The 18,347-nt window shown below is 51.0% G+C and overlaps 1 protein-coding gene across 1 annotated transcript in view; it reads left to right on the top strand.

Moving 5' to 3' along the window:
* Positions 1 to 18,347, top strand: part of MYO18B (myosin XVIIIB) — a gene marked incomplete at its 5' end in the record, with an annotated part of 150,699 nt that overhangs the window by 65,106 nt on the left and 67,246 nt on the right. Inside the window, 5 exons of the mRNA XM_084868469.1 lie at positions 2,556 to 2,680; positions 7,062 to 7,216; positions 11,783 to 11,906; positions 12,684 to 12,884; positions 16,977 to 17,087. Coding sequence (XP_084724595.1) covers positions 2,556 to 2,680; positions 7,062 to 7,216; positions 11,783 to 11,906; positions 12,684 to 12,884; positions 16,977 to 17,087 — 716 coding nt within the window. The remainder of the gene's footprint in view (positions 1 to 2,555; positions 2,681 to 7,061; positions 7,217 to 11,782; positions 11,907 to 12,683; positions 12,885 to 16,976; positions 17,088 to 18,347) is intronic.

Raw genomic sequence — 18,347 nt, 5'->3', positions numbered from 1 at the left:
TCATCCACCCATTCATTCATCCATCTCTCCATCCATCTATCCATCCATCCTTTCATCCATCCACCCATTCATTCATCCATCTACCCATTCATTCATTCATTCATTCATTCATACCTACACATGAGAGCTTACTTTGCACTAGACACTGCGTTAGGGGCGGAGACTCTGGCAGAGCAAATGGGCACCCACCTGGCCCTCCTGAAGCTTACAGCTTAGTGGGCCAGCAGACATTACCCAGGTAATCCAACAATATCCCAAATAACGAGTTCTTCGTGTGGCAGGTGCCATTTAGTAATAATGCAAGTAATAATTAAAAAACAAACAAAAAACGGTGACTCTAAGGTAAGGCCCTTTATATACCTGGTATATATGAATACTTTTCTTTTTCAAAAAATATATTTTATTGATTTTTTTACAGAGGGGAAGGGAGAGGGAGAGTCAGAAACATCGATGAGAGAGAAACATCAATCAGCTGCCTCCTGCATCCCCCCAACCCCCCACTGGGGATGTGCCCACAACCAAGGTACATGCCCTTGACCGGTATTGAACCTGGGACCCTTGAGTATGCAGGCCAACGCTCTCTCCACTGAGCCAAACCAGTTAGGGTGTGAATTCTTTTCATATACATTTTGAGGAAGGCATTTCAGTGGTTAAAAGTGATACCTATGAAACTGCACTTTGGGATTTAAATCTAGATTCTATCTCTTCTCAGATGAGTGGCTCTGGGCATAGAAGTTGTGTCTTGTGTGTTTTTCTTTCCATTTCCAAACGCACGTAGTCATAGATGACTGATAGTGCTGGATAGCTGTTAGTGACTTGATCATCATTACTATTTATACTAATAGTGGGATCGTTATCTATGGTCCTAGCTAATGCTAAGCGATGGCAGAGCAGGTGAGAGGACCCCGAGTCACCCCAGGACAGATGCTCAGCACAGCCAGGAACTCCTGGGGGTGCCCGTCTGACTCCGCTGCCCGGAGACTCACATGCCACGGTCGGATGGGTGTGGTGACTTCTCTGTCAACTCCTCTTCCCGGGCTGAGCGAGTTAGATGAGAAGGATGCCCGGTGTGTCCGTCAGCTTTTATAAAACGCTGACATCCTTCGTTCCATGTCCCCAGAGAGCTTATGCCCTAGAAACGTCAGGGACACTCGGGAACGGAGGGCTGGAGGCGGTGAGAAGAGGCAAGGCTTTCTACTCCACTCTAGTTCTCCTCTCATCCCGGCTGCCCCCAGGGCAGGCAGTTCCCAGGGAGGTTAATGCTCAGGAGTTTGAGAATCTCTGGTACTGAGACCCAACTAGGTAGGGAACACGCCGGACGTTGGCGAAGGCTTTTGCGCAGAACCAGCGGTGGGGACCGCACACTTTCCTCAGAGGAGCGTTGGCTCCGGGCCCACCCCGGCTGTGATTTATGTCTGAACGGCACCCCCAGTCTGTTCTCCTCCGGAGAGAGATGGGCGATGATGAGAGCGGGGGGCGTGCTTAGCTCATGGCCCATCCGTCATGATGTTATATGGGCTCTCAGCTCCGTGTGCTCGTTTCCAGGAAGCCAGCCCACAAATATTTTGTTTTTTCGTTATGAAAGTCATACATACTCATTACAGAACGTTTCTGGAACGTAGGAAAGTTGGAGGAAGCCATAAAACACTTGCCTGGCACCACCGCAGTGCCACCACAGCCTCCACCGCGGATCAAGCCCGAGCGAGGGTGATTGAAAGCGTCTTTGTTTGCCTCCGCGTGTGATGGAGTGTTCAGAGAGAGCTCTCTATGGCATGCGTCCAGCCATAAAGAGAACTGTAGTTGGGGCCACAGGAGAATTGTAGTTGGGTCCTGCTCTCAAGAAACTTGCAGAGTCCATGGGAGGTCAGCTAACCCATCGCTAGTTGGACAGTTCCAGTTGGACAGCTCATTGGCCAATTGAAATTGTATCAATATGGGACCCTGGTGTGTGGAGGGCGCTTTGTAGGGGGGACTGGGGATCTGCAAATGACTGAAACACCTCTCCTGCCCTAGGATTATTTATAAAAGAAATATATGTATACGCGTGTGGAGAAATTGTACCATATAAAACAACTGAGCTTAGAATAGTGAGCATTCAATGATTTTTTAGACAAAGTGGAGGTGGCCGCCTAGAGGAAACATGTGTGTTTGTTTTTTAAAGTTTGGACTTAGAGCAAGATTTCCTAACCTGCGGTCCCAGGTTAGGCCTCAGGAACTCTGTTTATGCTGTGAAATTGTGTACAGCCCTGGTCGGCAAACTGCAGCTCGCGAGACACGTGCGGCCCTTTGGCCCCTTGAGTGTGGCTCTTCCACAAAATACCAGGGCCCCGGGCGAGTCTATTTTGAAGAAATGGCATTAGAAGAAGTGTAAGTTTAAAAAAATTCGGCTCTCAAAAGAAATTTCAGTCATTGTGCTGTTGATGTTCGGCTCTGTTGACTGAGGAGTTTGCCGACCGCTGGTGTACAAAGAGCTAAGCAAGTGGACACGAACCACCCCTACTCACCTAGCCTTCCCCCCCCCCCCCCCCCCCGGCCTCCCTAATTCCGTTACACAGAGGACGAGTGGCAGATGCGCTTCGACTGTGCTCAGATGGAGAATGGGTTTCTCAGAAAGCGCCTGCAGCAGTTTGAGGAGAGGCTGGACTCAGAGCTGACGGCCAGGAAGGAGCTGGAGCAGCAGGTAAGAGGGAGCAGATAGTCAGAGCGTGGGCCGGTTCTTACCTCCACCCCTCAAGGTGGGGAGGGCGGACGAGGCCACCGACCCTCCACGTCTTTCCACCTCCACGGTGAATACAAATGCTGGTCCCTGTGGCATGTGGAAAGCATTTTCTCTGCCTGTGGGGGTTCCGCTCTGGGAAAGAATCCGCCGTGTGGTAAAGGACACGAACGTTCACTCGCGATATCGAGTCTCATTTCTGCCTTGACCTTGCGGAAATGACATTTTGAGCCTCCGATTTCTCATCAGTAAAACGATGGTAATATTCCGTTATCGTCGTCAGATCCTATCCATTCCCACTGCCTCTAATCTCGCCACCTCCATCTCTCATCTGGACTAGGCCCGAGCCTCTTTTAGAGGGTTCTGTTCTCACGAGTGATGCTGACTCCCCTGGTGGGTCGCTCGCTGTGCATCTCATGATTTTTGATTGTGAGCTCATCTTTTCACGTGTTCCTCTCCCCCCACCACAGTCGCCTCAGGAGGTCTGCACTGTGGAATGTTCTGGGGTTTTTTTTCCTTCTGACTCTCATGCTGTGTGTGTGTGTGTGTGTGTGTGTGTGTGTGTATGTGTGTGTGTAGCTATTTTTATTGTTGTTGTGAGTTGGTCTTACTTTTTACTTTTAAAGCTTGGTATTGATTCCGGGGAGTCTTGCTTACAGGGCTGTGCACGTGTTCCTTGAGAAGCAGCCGGCCTGCGCTGCCTTCTGAAGCAGCCCCTGAGATGACGCTAAATTCTCAGTTTCCGAATTTTGCAGCGTGTGCTGAGTGTCCGTTTGAGAGCGACACCCACATGAGGTCCAGACCCGGGGTTTTGATTTCTTACCGCAATGCTTTCCCCTCCACCCACCGCCAGAGTGGCAGTGAGCTTTTGGAGCACCTTCCAGCCGGTGGGTGGGATGTTCATCACCCTTCTCACCGAGGTGCAGCTCCTGGAGGGGCCTGACTTAATACAAGGGTCTTTGCTCTAACTTCCCACTTTGCCCCCAAGGCCTTGCCTCGTGTCTCAGGCCAGGCATCCCAGTGCAGCCTGTGACCTTAGAGATATTTCTGGATCTGTTCAGCGCCTCCCTCTTCCACCTGGCTGCCGTAATATCAGCATGTACCATTATTGCTCTGGTTTTGTGTCCTCTGCATTTCTGATATTCGGGAAGTACCGTTTGCCCTTGAGGATTGTAATGAGAGTTGAGCCTCTTTGCCTGTCTTGCATTGTCAACACCCTGAGTCTACATGCTAACCAGAGGGATGCTGGTAAATCAGCTCCCCGGAAATTAGCAAACAGACAGACAAACGCATCATCCCCTAATGTATAGCATTTGCCAATTGCCAATTTCTGTGGTGTCAATTCTCCTACCACGGCTGATGTCAAGGTAACATTGTGTTGTCACTGAATGTAGAATAGGGAAGAGATGTGCAGAATCAGCTCTCATGGATTGGTATAAGCCGGCTTCAGCACCACACTCAGTGTTTGACCCCCAGCAAAACTGAGAGGAAGGTACAGAATTTCACATGCACTCTCCCCTGCTGCCAACGTCCTTCACCAGAGTGGTGCATGTGTGACAGCCGATGAACCTGCATGACAGGCATGTCATCATCATCACCCAAAGTCCATAGCTGACATCAGGGTTCCCTCATGATGGTGTACATTCTTCGGGTTTGAGCCAATATGTAATGGCATGTATTCACATGTTTCGTACAAAATAGTTTCTTCGTCCTAAAATCCCCCATGTTCCACCATTCATTCCTCTCTCTTAACCCCTGGCTACAGCTGATCTTCTTACTATCTCCATAGCTTTGACTTTTCCAGAATGTCATATAGTCTGTGTCTTGTCTTTTTATTCTCTTGATAGTGTCTATTACATTGCAGGAATTTTTAATTTCAATTAGTTCCAGTTTGTCAGTTCTTTCATAAATCATACCTTTGGTGTCACACCTAAAAAGCCATGGCCAAACCCAATGTCATCTAGGTTTTCCTCTATGTTGTCTTCTAGAAGTTTTACAGCTTTGCCTTTGACATTTAGACCTGTAATGCATTCCAGCTAGCATTTGTGAAGGCTGTAAGGCCTGTGTCTAAGATGTCCAGGGTTCCAGATGTTGACTCTTTTCTCCATTGCTCCTTAGACTATATTTAGTGGCTCTGCTTGTGGGCTCTCTATGCTGTTCCACTGTTGTTTTCTCCTTCCAAAAAACACATTATTCTTTCTCATCTACTGTTTCCTCTTCCTAGAACCCCTTTCCTCTCCCTCACCTCAACATCTCCAACATCCTTAAGAGCTCAGCTTAATTGTCATTCCCTCAAGAAAGTCTTCCCTGGTACAGATGGGGCTGGATGCCCCTGAATTGTCTCTCCATATAGCCTCATCACGTGGTATTGTAATTACCAGCTTTCTTTCTTTCTTTCTTTCTTTCTTTCTTTCTTTCTTTCTTTCTTTCTTTCTTTCTTTCTTATATTTTATTGATTTTCCACAGAGAGGCAGGGAGAGGGACAGAGAGCTAGAAATGTCTATGAGAGAGAAACATCGACCAGCTGCCTCCTGCACACCCCCTACCGGGGATGTGCCCGCAACCAATGTACATGCCCTTGACCGGAAATGAACCTGAGACCTTTCAGTCTGCAGACCGACGCCCTATCCACTGAGCCAAACCGGTTTCGGCACCAGCTTTGTTTTCTTGGTCTCCCTGGTAGAGGTAGCCACCATGAGAGCTGAGGTCTCTGCCTGTCCACTTATTACACACATCTCCTCGCCGTGAAAAAGGTATCATGCGATTATCTTGTGGAGCTGGGCCAGGGTGAGGCCGCACACAGTTAACCTGTTAACCGGGGAGTTCCTTTTCAATGACGCAACCTGTAACGGGCGCGTACTCTTTCACTAGGACGTGTCAGTACATCACGCCAGGAGGACGTAATTTCATATTTTTTTTAATTTATACTTAATGAAAATAAATGAAATATATATATTTTTTCATTTATTTATATATATAAAGCACAAAAGGAAATACAAAATTACAAAAAAAATAGAAAAGAATACCGACAAAAAAAAATGGACATGTCGAATTAAAAAATTATAAATTTTACAATGATAAAAATTACAAAAATAGCCGAAACCGGTTTGGCTCAGTGGATAGAGCGTCGGCCTTCGGATCTAAAAATCCCGGGTTCAATTCCGGTCAAGGGCATGTACCTTGGTTGCCAGCACATCCCCAGTGGGCGGTGTGCAAGAGGCAGCTGATGGATGTTTCTCTCTCATCTCATGGATACTTCTAACTCTCTATCCCTCCCCTTTCCTTCCTCTCTGTAAAAAATCAATAAAATAAAAAAAATAAAATAAAAGATTACAAAAAATATATACCGTCCCTCTCGGGGCGCAACATATATTTCAAGGACGTATTCATACGTCCTACCCATTCCCGATATTGTTTACGTTTGATGTATTTATAGGTCCCGCTCGGTTAACAGGTTTTAATAAGCAGCGGCCTCGAGCCTCATTATGCTCCGTGGTGACGGTGGTTTTACTCTTCGCATGCAACACGGACATTGCACTGTGCTCCTTCAGGAGGCATCCTGGGCCGTAGACAGACACAGAAGGACACCCGGGCAGGGCCACAGCCCTGTTCTCTGCTAAGGAATTATAAAGCCGGGTCAGTATCCCCAAGGAAAGGGGGTAGCCAGGCTACATTAAAAAGTAATAAAACCGCAACCTTTCCCGGGCAGCCGAATATAAGAAAACATCCCATTTGCCGTCAAACACTGAATTCAGAATTACAGGCTTCATTAACTCGGCGTTTTGCTTATTTAAAGCAATACTTTAATGAGGCCATTTCTTCAAAGCGAGCGTCCCGAGCTGTCTTCTCTCCAGATCTAAACTAGGACATTCGGGAGGGTGTTCCCTGCAGGAAGAGAAAGAGCCGTTGGCTTCTGTGTTTGCACCGGCGGTGTGAGCCAGCCGTCTACGGTGCCCTTTGCTGGTCTAACCTTTGAGCCTGTCTCTGGGGTTTTCCAGTTAGATTTTCCCCGGGTGCCATTTCGGCTGCTTCCTGGCTCACAGAGCTCCCCAGATTATGCCAGCTGATGTGGTATGAATTGTACAGCCTTCAAGGGCTGCTCAGTCGAGGCAAGGCATGCAAAGGACCCATAGGATCGTTGGCAGGAGGATCACTGAGAAACAGAAAAAGCCACCCCAAGGGGATGAATGGAATTACCCCATTCTCCCTCTGGGCAAACTGAGGCTCCCGGTGACAAGTAGAGAGAGAGTGGCTGAGACAAGGCCTCTGCCTCCAGCGCCTGTTCCCTCCCCATCATGGCAGCCGCTCCGAGTGAGCCGGGAGATTCATTCTGTCACTCTCACAGCTCGGGGAGCTGCGGAGTGCGTACGAGACGGCCAAGAAGACCGCTCACCAACTGAAGAGGAAGTGCCACCGGCTGACCTGTGACCTGGAGGACACCCGCTTCCTGCTGGAGAACCAGCAGAGCCGAAACCACGAGCTTGAGAAGAAGCAGAATAAGTGAGTCACCCCCATGGACCCCAGGGGGCAGCGTGGGTGCTGGGATCTCTGGGGGCTCAGGCTTCTCCTCCTAAACCCCCTCACTTCTTTTTTTTTTTCCCCAAAAATATATTTTTATTGATTTCAGAGAGGAAGAGAGAGAGATAGAAACATCAATGATGAGAGAGATTCATTGACTGGCTGCCTCCTACAGGTCCCCACACTGGGGATCGAGCCTGCAACCCAGCCATGTGCCTTAACCGGGAATCGAACTGTGACCTCCAGGTTCATAGGTCGACGCTCAGCCACTGAGCCACACCAGCTGGGCGTGGCCCTCTCACTTCTGTCAGGGCTTCTCATCCATGAACTTAACTCCCTTGTTCTGGCCTAAATTTTCCTCCCCTGTGTTCACCCTTTATTCCCGTAAGGTTCTCTCTCAAGAATCCAGAAAAAAAAAAAAAAAATGATTCTTTTCTGTTACCCAGCCTCAGCTCTGTTACCAATTGACCATGACCTTGGGGAACTTCCTTGGCCTCTCTGGGCCTCAACATCCCCATTTATTAAGGAAAGAGTTTGCTATGGAGGATGAATACAGCTCAGTCTGGGGTCCACCACCCCGGTTTAAGTCCCAACTGTGCCTCTTTCCAAGTTGTGTGACCTTGAACAAGTCATTCAGCATTTCTCAGTCTCAGATAAAACCCTCAGGTTGGGGATGAGAATGCTCCCCTGGCGAGGACTAAATGATAGCATATTTATCCAGCTGGACTGAATTCCGGTTCTCATCTCTCCCTATTGTTGAACACGGGGGACAAGAATGAGGAAGAGACCAAAGCATTGAGTCCCTGCCGTTCTCATTCAGGGTTCAGATGCTCAGATCATGATAATGGTTCTGGCAGGGACTGGACCTTGTGCGCCAACAAGTCGCCAGCCTGGAAGCTGCACGCTGGTTCCCATGGGGACGCTGTCACAGCTGGCCAGTGGGGGAGGCTGGACTGGCCCAGGTCCACAGTCTCCCTAGCGTGGGGCCTCTGCGCCTGCGATGCTTCAGGCTCTGACCCCTGGCTGTGTCTGAGTTCTCACTTGGTGAGAGGAGAGGCGTGCAGGGGTCCTGTTTTGAGCCGGACAAGCCCTCCTGGAGATGTCTCAGGAGGCAGATAGAGGAAACACAGCCTCTGTTAGAGGGTCCAGGATAAAAATACTCAGACGTGTTCCTGTGGGTGAGATGCCAGGACGTGGTTTTGATCTTTTCCCAGAGTTGCCAAGCTGAATTATTATTATTATTATTTTTAATATATTTTTATTGATTTTGTACAGAGAGGAAGGGAGAGAGATAGAGAGCTAGAAACATCAATGAGAGAGAGTCATCAATCAGCTGCCTCCTGCACACCCCCCACCGGGGATATGCCCGCAACCAAGGTACATGCCCTTGACCGGAATCGAACCCGGGTCCCTTCAGTCCCCAAGCTGACGCTCTATCCATTGAGCCAAACCGGTTTCGGCCGAGCTGAATTATTTTTGCATGGAGCGGCATAACGTTTGAACTTGATCTGCATCAAATGTTGTTTCTCTTCTTTATCCTTGAGATTTTCTGAGCTGGCTTCTTCACCTGAAAAAAAAAAGATCTTTTGGGCGTTGTTAGCATGCCACCCCTCTCTCTCTCTCCCCTCCCCCCCACCCCCCAGACAAATGAGGGAGGTTTATTCTCTTCCTATTGATGTGTTTCTTTTCCCATCTTCTCATGGGAGCTCTGGCTCAGCCTTGCCCTCACAGAGGGGAAAATGGCTTACTTGGTGATTTCCTGGGCGGGCCTTGTCCAGTGCCACTTCCTCTCTGGGCTGGAGAGTCACTGATGGTTCTGAGGACTCGCTGGACAGTTAAGCAGGCCACCTGGTGCTGCAGAATGGCTTCATCAGAACCCGCCTCTAAACGGAGAGGCCTGGACCCCATCATCCCCCAGGTTCCTGCCAGCTCTCACGATCTAGGTCCTCACCTGAGGGTTCCACTCCAGTTCTGAGGGACCTTGGGGAGGGGCTCCACTCTTATGGGGAGGGGGTTTGCACAGCCAGAAAACTCCACCTCTCTGCTCTTTCCCTCACCCTCTTGGGCAGAATCCCCAATTCCAGGTACCGTATTTTTCGGACCATAAGACGCACTTTTTTCCCCCCAGAAGTGGGGGGAAAAAGTCCCTGCGTCTTATGGTCCGGTGCGTCTTATGGTCCGAAAAATACGGTACTCAAGAATCTTCCCATGATGCCCCTGCCCCGGAAGGAACCCATTCCTCCATACTTACCCTTTCTCACGACTTACACCTCTCCTCTGATGCCCTCTACTCTGCTACCCTCTCTTGGCAGAAGCTCAATTACATTTTGATGCCAATTGAAAAGAACAGCCTTCCTCTTTCCAGGCGGACTTGTGTTTTATCAGGAAGCCATGGAGGGCAAGGGAGTCTCCATCTAATGGCGAGGGAGAGATCTAGCCGTTAGCAGTGCTTCCTCCTCTCCCTCAAAATGTCAACAAGTTGTAGGTGCAGCTGCTTCCTTAGTTTGCCGGGCCCAGGATGGAGGGATGTCTCCACGCTGGTAGAATTTCCGGTCCTGACATTGGCTTCTGAGTTCAGAGCAATCCAGCTTGGTTCCGACTGAGGGGGTGGCTTTTTGTTGCCATGGTTACCCCATGGGTCACAAAGCTCCCATTCGAGGGCTGATGGAACGCTCAGGCTGCTTCCTTGGGGTAAGGCCTGTGCTGGGTTCGCTGTCTCCCACGTTCACCAGAGGCTGGAGGTGGAGGGTGTGTGCAGATCCATCCGGCCTCAGTTGGTGGGCCGGTGTGTTCCAGAAGTTAGGCTCTGCAGCAGCCACTCTTTGGCCCGAGGTGGCCTGTTCAGTCAAGGACTCTTTTGAAACACCAGCCACTGCCTGGCCTTGCTGTCTCTCCACACCTGTCCCAGGGCAGGGACAAGAAGGTGCGGGTAGCCGAAACCGGTGTGGCTCAGTGGATAGAGTGTCAGCCTGCTGACTGAAAGGTCCCAGGTTCGATTCCGGTCAAGGGCATGTACCTTGGTTTTGGGCACATCCACAGTAGGGGGTGTGCAAAGAGGCAGCTGATCGATGTTTCTCTCTCATCAATGTTTCTAGCTTTCTATCCCTTTCTCTTCCTCTCTATAAAAACTCAATAAAATATATATTAAAAATAATTATTAGTAAAAATAAGAAGGTGTGGGTATTCCCAAAGATAGTAGAGAACCTGGGCTCAAGCTCGCTTCCACCTCTTGGGAAATTTGGGCCAATAAATTACTCCACCTGTCCTCTGTAGAATGGATGTAATAGCATGTTTCTTCCTAATTGTTATAAGGACAACGTGGACCTCACCCCTGACCCTGGCCCTTGGGATTGTTGGGTCATCATCTTCACCCATCACAGTCCTTCCATTCCGAGGCAGCCAATAGCACCCTTTGGATGATGTCATCAACAGCCAATCAGAGAGCTCCTGGCAGTTTCCACTACGAGGGCTCCCTCCTGTGAGCCATGATTGGATTTCTCAGGAGTCTGAATCTCAGGATGACCATCTCGTATTAAGGGGCATTGGATAACCTTGTAACAGGGAGACCTTTTTACCAAGACCCAGACCCCATGGCCAGCGTGGCCATTTCTGTCACACCAAGCTCCCTGGAAAAGCCGGCCTTTCCGTGCGGCCCGCGGGCTAAGGACCGGAGTCCCAGCTTCCCCTGCAGAGCACCTCAGTTGTCTCCTCGCCTGTGATAGGGATTGAAGGCGAGACAACCACAGGGAGTGATGTCAAGTCCAGGAAGTACTCCTCCTCCTCCAGGGGTCACCATGCTGGAGGGGCAGGTGGGAGTCCCGGACGCTCCTAAGTAGAGCTGTTCTAGTCTCTGTGTGATCTGCTGGGGAAACAAGTGAACACGCTGAATGCATAGACGCCCAGCATTTCACCAGTAACTACCCTGTCTGATGGGGTTGTAAGCGCATAAGCCCAGCAGCATGATGTGAAATACGGACTGCAGGGTATCCCCTTTTCGGTGTGACTATCTCTAGTCATCCACTCACTGGCCAGTGCTTATCATACAGCAGGCCTGGGCCTGCTAGTGGTCAAGGTTCTTGGAAGACATGGGCAACCCCAAATATGTTCTTGTTTTTATTCTCTGGATACAGGTTCATTCTAATTTTTATCTATATATTTTCAGTCCCATTTTAAATAAGCATTCAATCTTTTGTGAAAACTTCATATAAACTAAAAGCTGCCCTCTGATATTCCATATTCTTCCTACTCTACATCCACAACCTTACAGGAAGGCATTAAGCAAACCCCACCATTTTCTAATCTTTCTCTCTTCCCCTCTTCCCCTTTTCTCTCTCCCCCTCCTCCCCTTCTCTCTCTCTCTCTCTCCCTCTCTCTCTCTCTCTCTCTCTCTCTCTCTCTCTCTCTCTCTCTCTCTCTCTCTCTCCCGGTTCTTGGCAAGCTGGCTGCTCTCCCCATTCCCTCCCCTGGCCCGGGTGCCCCCCCCCCCTCTCGGTCTTCACCTGTGGGTTCCACTCCAGCGGAACCGTGACACGCGTTCTGCTTGGACAGGTTTGACATGCAGCTGGCCCAGGCGCTGGGAGAGTCTGTGTTTGAGAAGGGACTCCGCGAGAAGGTGGCCCAGGAGAACACCAGCGTCCGGTGGGAGCTGGGTCAGCTCCAGCAACAGCTGAAGGTAAGGGGTGGGAGGCACGGAGCCCCCGTGGCTCTCCGGCTCTGGCTCTCAGAAAACCCCAGCGTGCACCTGCTCTAAATGGCGACGGGGAGGGAACTCCGTGTGGGCGTCCCGGCCTGCCAGCCATCTGGAGTCACACTCTCAGGGAGCCTTCGTAAAACCAACCGTAGACAGCAGATAGGTCGTCGGACCACCCTAGCTTCAAGGATTGACTGTGCTCTGTCTCCTGCCTGGGTTCTCGAGGTGTGAGAGGCTCGGCATGGAGTGAGTTAGCAGAAACCCGGTCCAGAGGCAGTGCCCTGTCCCGTGCAGGCTCCAGTGCAAAGGGGCTTCATTAAATAGGACACAGGCACTCTACTCAGCCGCTCCTCACCCTGCTGTGGCTCCCTAGGACCCCGGCGAGAACCTCTGAGCCTCTCACGCAGCCTGGCACGCAGCTCCTTCATGATCTAGCCCACAGCTCTTTGACCCTCAGGTGACCGAACACCCTGCCTCCCTGCTGCATCTCCATCTTGGCCTCAGCAGGTGCACAGCCTACAAATGGTTGGGCAAGCGCTCCCTTCAGGTGCCTGGAGGTCTAACTCTGGGGGCAGTGGTTTGCTCTCCTGTCCCTCCACCAGCCTGGGTGTCCTGCAGGGGGCGCTGTGAGGGGCTGCACGGTGAATAGGGAAGGCAAGCACTGAAAAGTAGGAAGCGCCATTCCCGCAAGTGTCAGGGGTGACCCTGGAGGGGGTCGTGGTCATGGGACTCCAGCCTCCGTCCCCTTTGTCTCCGCAGCAAAAGGAGCAGGAAACCTCGAAGCTGAAGCAGGAGGTGGAGATGCTGCAGGCCCAAAAGCGGGAGCTGCTGACGCCGCCCTCTCGGGGGGAGAACAGCGTGGCTGGCCTGAAGGACAAGCTCTGGAAGCTGGAATCCAGCGCCCTCGAGCAACAGCAGATGCGGAGCCAGCAGGAAAACACCATCCAGCAGCTGGAGCAGGTGGGAGAGCTGTCCCTGGCCGACCCCAAGGCCCAGGGTGTTGTTAAAATGCGACGCGGTACCTCTCTCAGCTGCTCCCATCCTTCCGTGGCTCCCTGTTACCTCAGAGAACCTCTAAAGCTGTAGGTCTGGCACTCAGACCCTCATGACCAGGCGCACTGCTGCCTTCCAGCCCCACCTCCACACCACGTTTCCTTTCCTTATCCTTAGCGGGTTTGTCCTTCACGGCACCTGCTGTCCGCACAATCCATAGTATTGTTTAAAACGTGCCCAATGCGGTTCTTCCCATCAGGACCTAAGTTTCAGGAAGGCCTTGTTTTTTTTTTTGTTGATCTCACTTATCAGGCCATCGACAGAGCCGAGAATGAGGCCAGGTGCATAGTTGGTGTTGACGTAATACCTGACATCAATTGAGCACTGTCTGTGTGCCTGACTCGGCCCAAAGCCCTCCCCATGTACCATCTCATGAATCTTCACAAGAGCCTTCTATGGTGAGATGTTAGTTGCCCCCACTTTACAGATGTGGAGGCTGAGGCCTGGAGGTGTGGAGAAAGGAGCAGGGATAAAGTTTGGGGCTGGGCCATGTGGCTCTGCAGCACCTTGCACACTTACTCTGCGCACAGCACTGTGAACGCTATCGAGGAAGGTTGGAGCGCTAGTCTTCAGGAATTGCAAACCAGCTAAGGGGAGTAAAGCAGGAATATCAAACGCTCTAGTGCCAGCACGCTCAAGGAAGTATCAAATGAATATTTTATTTGTCTGCTTGTTTGTTTATATGCCTGCCTCATTCCATAAGGATTCTGAGGCAGCTTCTAAGATGCATGTATAACAAAATAGGAAGAAAAAAAATATAACTACAACAATTTGATGCAGAAAAAATACAAATGAAAGTGGACACTAAGGAGGGGATGGGGACCGTGTATTAATATGCAGACTTGCAAAACATGCGACCTTACACACATACTTGTTTTAGCTCTAAAATTCCTGGTGGCCAGAGAGAGAAAGGAAACCCGTGTTGCGTGCCTCTTGTTATCCCCATGATAAAAACACAGCAGTATTTCAGGAGGAGAAGGCTCTTCCTGAAGCTTAGCTGTACAGAAGTTTCTCATGTGGGATTTCATAAGGGATAATTATTTTGAAGAGATTTTAAGGCTGGGAACTCTTTCAAGAGAACCCGAGCAGGCAGCATACATATGTAAAGCAGGGAACTCTGAGCAGCTCTGATGAAGTTGGGGGCGGAGGAGTTAGAGGGAGGAGGGGGAGGGGTTGAAAGGTGGAGGTGGCACGTGTAGGGGGAACCCTGAGGTCCCTGCCCTTGCCTCTCACGTACCTCCGTCTCATCAGTACTGAGACCAAGGTGTGGGAGATGTGGGGAGAGAGTCTGGAGCAGTTCAGAGAACAGCTCCTCGACTCATTGATTGAGCAGCTAATTTGCGCCATGCGCCGTGCGGTTGCTAAGGATGCAGCCGCAAACAGCCCAGACGCGGTCTCTGCCCTCCCGAAGACTGGTGTGTGTTGTGGGAAAGTGTGACTTGCAGATGTGGTCTCAGGAGCCCGGTTGGGTAAGGTGACCAGACGTCCCGCTTTTGGCGGGACAGTCCAGATTTTTTAACAATTTGTCCCGTGTCCCATGGCATTCTAAAAAAGTCCTGATTTTTGGAAAGTTTCTTTTAAATCTTTTGGAGTTCTTTTTAAAACGCCGGGGGACGTGGGACAACTTGTTAAAAATCGGGACTGTCCCTCCAAAAGCGGGACATCTGGTCACCTTGCAGTCGGGGAAACGGTCAGGGAAGACTTCCTGCAGGAAGTGACACTCACTAAAGTTGAAAGCTAAAGGGTGAATCCGAGGATTCCAGGCCGGAGGAACAGACTGTGAGAAGGAAGGCCCAGGGGCAGGGCAGACAGGTGGCATTGCAGGAGCTGGGGTGCCATCCCATCCAGACGGAGTCCTCCAGGCAGCTCCTTGTCTGGGTGACCTTAGGCAAGCTCCCCGTTCTCTCGTTTCACTCTCCTCATCCGTGCGATCCACCCCCTAGCTTGTCCATCCCCTAGCTTCCCTCCCGCCCCAGGAATCCGTGAAGGCTCCTGCAGGAGGGGGAATATCTGTGTAAGACATTAAGGGGATGGAGGATGTCGCAGCATCACTTAGCGGCCCAGAGTCAAGCGTAAGTCAGGCCCTTCGGAAAATTGCGTTACTCGAAGATGCCACCAGGGGACCACTCGGTGCTGGGAAGCAGAACCGTAGTCTGTAGGTTAGGCGACCTCAGGGCCCTGAAAGGTGATGCAGCTTCTTATTTGTCCATCCTTACCTCACAGCGGAGGTGAGGCTGGCTCAACAACTCATGCATCTCTAGCTTCGCCCGTAGCTTCCTACCGCCTTGTGCCCTGGTAGCCACCCAGGAGCTATTTATTGGTTACACTATAGCACTTTTTCTAGGGGATTTTATGTGAGCGCATATAAGCTTGACATAAACGGTATTGCAGATGTCAGGCGGGTCCAAGAGGCTAGAAAGAAAAACGAAAAAGACATACTTTATTTACTTGCTCCAGCTCCTCGTGTTGGATTAGCTCCCCATAACCTCAGTCATTTTAACGAAGGCGAGGAAGGAAGTTGACATTTAAAGCGAGCACATCCTTTATGCCAAGAGCTGTAGCAGGGACTCCAACGGGCACTCTCCTTTTTCCGCTTCGCCCCAGCCCTGCCCCGCAGGGAATATCCTCAGCGCTTTTCCAGAGACCAAGATGGTTTTTCTTCAGCGTGATTCCCACGTTAGGGACGGTAACTGTGACCTTCTGAACGCTGGGTTTGATGCCCGGTGCCGGGACAGTGTGCTACACGATCAGAAAGATTTTCTACAACGCAACTCACATATTGAGTTCCAGATGCTTCTTCATGGACCAATCACATCAAAGGGCCCGGAGAAGGGACCTCTGTGAAGTGTAGGACCTTGGTCCTCTACTCTGGATGTTCCGATTCCATAGACCTAGGGGCAAACTCTGAAGTTTAAGTTTAAAAAATATGCCACAGCATCTGAGAGGCAGGAGCGTGGCTCGGCCCCCAATTATCCAGATAAAAAAGGTGAACCCTTGAACTGGAGCTGGGACCCATGGCCTCTGCCTTCCATTTCAGAACCTTTTATACCACGTTTCAGTGCCACACACAGCTCTTTGCCCGGCCGAGCAAGGCATGGAGGGGATGAGATGACTGACTCTTCATGGGAACACAGGCCTCCTGTGCCAGGCTGCCAGGAAGTCCTTTCTGCTTTCAAAATAACAGGGAAAGAGAGAGCGAGATGTATGTGCCAGGCACAGGCACTGTGCTGAGCCCTTTACGTAATAGCATTCGAAGATGATTGCTTTTCCACAGAGAAGGGGAGCTGATCAGAGACAAAATCACTTGCGGTGACGTCTGGGGCCAGTGCTCTCCTCTGCAGGCATCCAGCTCCTCCTAAATAACATTTCATCGTACTGTCCGCTCCCATCCAAAAAGCCAGCACTGCCAAAACCAGTTTGGCTCAGTGGATAGAGCGTCGGCTTGCAGACTGAGGGGTCCCGGGTTCAGTTCCGGTCAAGGGCATGTACATTGGTTGCGGGTGCGTCCCTAGCAGGGGGTGTGCAGGAGGCAGCTGAGTCGATGTTTCTCTCTCCTCGATATTTCTAACTATCTGCCCCTCTCTCTTCCTCTCTGTAAAAAATCAATAATATATATATATATATATATATATATATATATATATATATATATATTAAAAACACAAAAAGCCAGCACTGACGGCTGCCCCGGGAATGATGGCAATGTTTCATCTTAGCGGTGTTGAGAAGGATGCTGAGGCTCCATCTAAACTCGGCAGAAGAGAATATGATCGATTGGTGATGTCTGTTACGATCACAGGAAGGGATAGAGGCAGGGTTTGGGCTTCTTATCGACTATCATTTTACTGTTTCCCCCTGGGTGCCTGGGGACTGATTTGACTCTGGCCCATGCACACCAAAAGTGAAAAATGCAACTGGAACGCTAAGGGTGGCATGGAGGGCCGGGGCAGTGGGTGAGGGTCACCCTCACGTTCTGTCCTTGCTGCCCCACTCCCCCAGCTCCGCCAGCGGCTGGAGCTAGAGATAGAGCGGATGAAGCAGATGCACCAGAAGGACCGGGAGGACCAGGAGGAGGAGCTGGAGGACGTCCGCCAGTCCTGCCAGAAGCGGGTACGTAAGCAGCTGAGCATTGGCCACCGCTGTGCCCCTGGGGCGGGGCAGGTCCAGGCCTGGCGCCCTCTTCCTTAGAGCGAGGGGATTGCAGGGCCTGGGGATGGACTCCTGGGGCAGTCACCTGAGACCTTAGCTCCCTGGATGCTAATGTGACCCAGAAACTTCCAGAAGGCCCTGGAACTGTCCAGCATCATCACCCCAAGGTCTCTGCCAAGTGCCCAGCGTGCCATGTGCCTGAGGGATGCCCTGGGTAAGGACTGAGGTGTTTCAGGAAGATCACCTGACTACTTCCCTTGCAACTGACATAGTTCCTCCCGTTTTCCCCCTGCTCTGCAGACATCTCCAACAGTGCAGGAGGAAGCAGTACACCCTTGAAATCTACCACCTCGAAGCCAACATTATTACTAGCTTTACATGTTCTTTCATGTCTCTCCCTCTTCCCCTCCCTCTCTCACTCCCCTTCTCCCTCCCTCTCCCCCTCCCCCTCCCATTAGATACATTAGAGACCGTTTTCCCCAGTGAGGGAGGTGGTTCTGGAGCCGGCTGTTCCCTGGGCAGTTGGTCCCGGGCCCCCTTCCGTGTAGTAAATACAGATCCGACCTCCACGTGAAGAGGCTGCCCAGCAGCTCGCTGTGGGCACACGCTCTGGCTTATCAGCGAGACCCTTGTGGTTGCACACTCAGGGCGCTTCTGATTGTCTGTTGTCCCCGATCCTGAGATGGCTATCCTTATAGATGTGCTGACCGATAGGAATAGAAGGTGGGTCCCGAAGGTGGAATTGCCTCGAACTTCGGGGTGCACCTCCCTGAGCAGGTGTCACCACTCCCCTCCGCCCCCACATCATACCTGTGGCTAGCACGTGGAAATACTCCACAGAACACACTCCCGAAAACTTTGCCTTGCTCGATATATAGTGGGTTTTTTTGTTTTTTTTTTAATGATTTTGTACCTTTTTCAGAATTTGTTGTAGCCAGTCCTGTCTTCGTTCTGAAAACAAATGTGAGCAGAATGCCTTAGGTCTCTCTTAAAATAAAGTTTCGAAATGAACTTGCTTTCTAACTAAGTGACCATCGATCACTATTTTTTCCCCCCTTCATGGGTCAGGAGGCAGAAGCCCTCAGTCCCTGTCCACGTGCCCTCCGGCGAAGGTGGCACCGTATCCGGTGCATTTCTAGAGGGCCTCCGAGCATGAGGGGTGCCCGGAGCCAGGCCCCCGTGAGCTGGAGGAGTGACTCAGACCTTCCCGAGGTCTTGCCG

This window comes from Pipistrellus hanaki, assembly GCF_964339955.1.
Source record: "Pipistrellus hanaki genome assembly, chromosome: 19".
Classification (NCBI taxonomy): Eukaryota; Metazoa; Chordata; class Mammalia; order Chiroptera; family Vespertilionidae; genus Pipistrellus; species Pipistrellus hanaki.
This window is presented reverse-complemented; position numbering and strand designations above follow the sequence as displayed.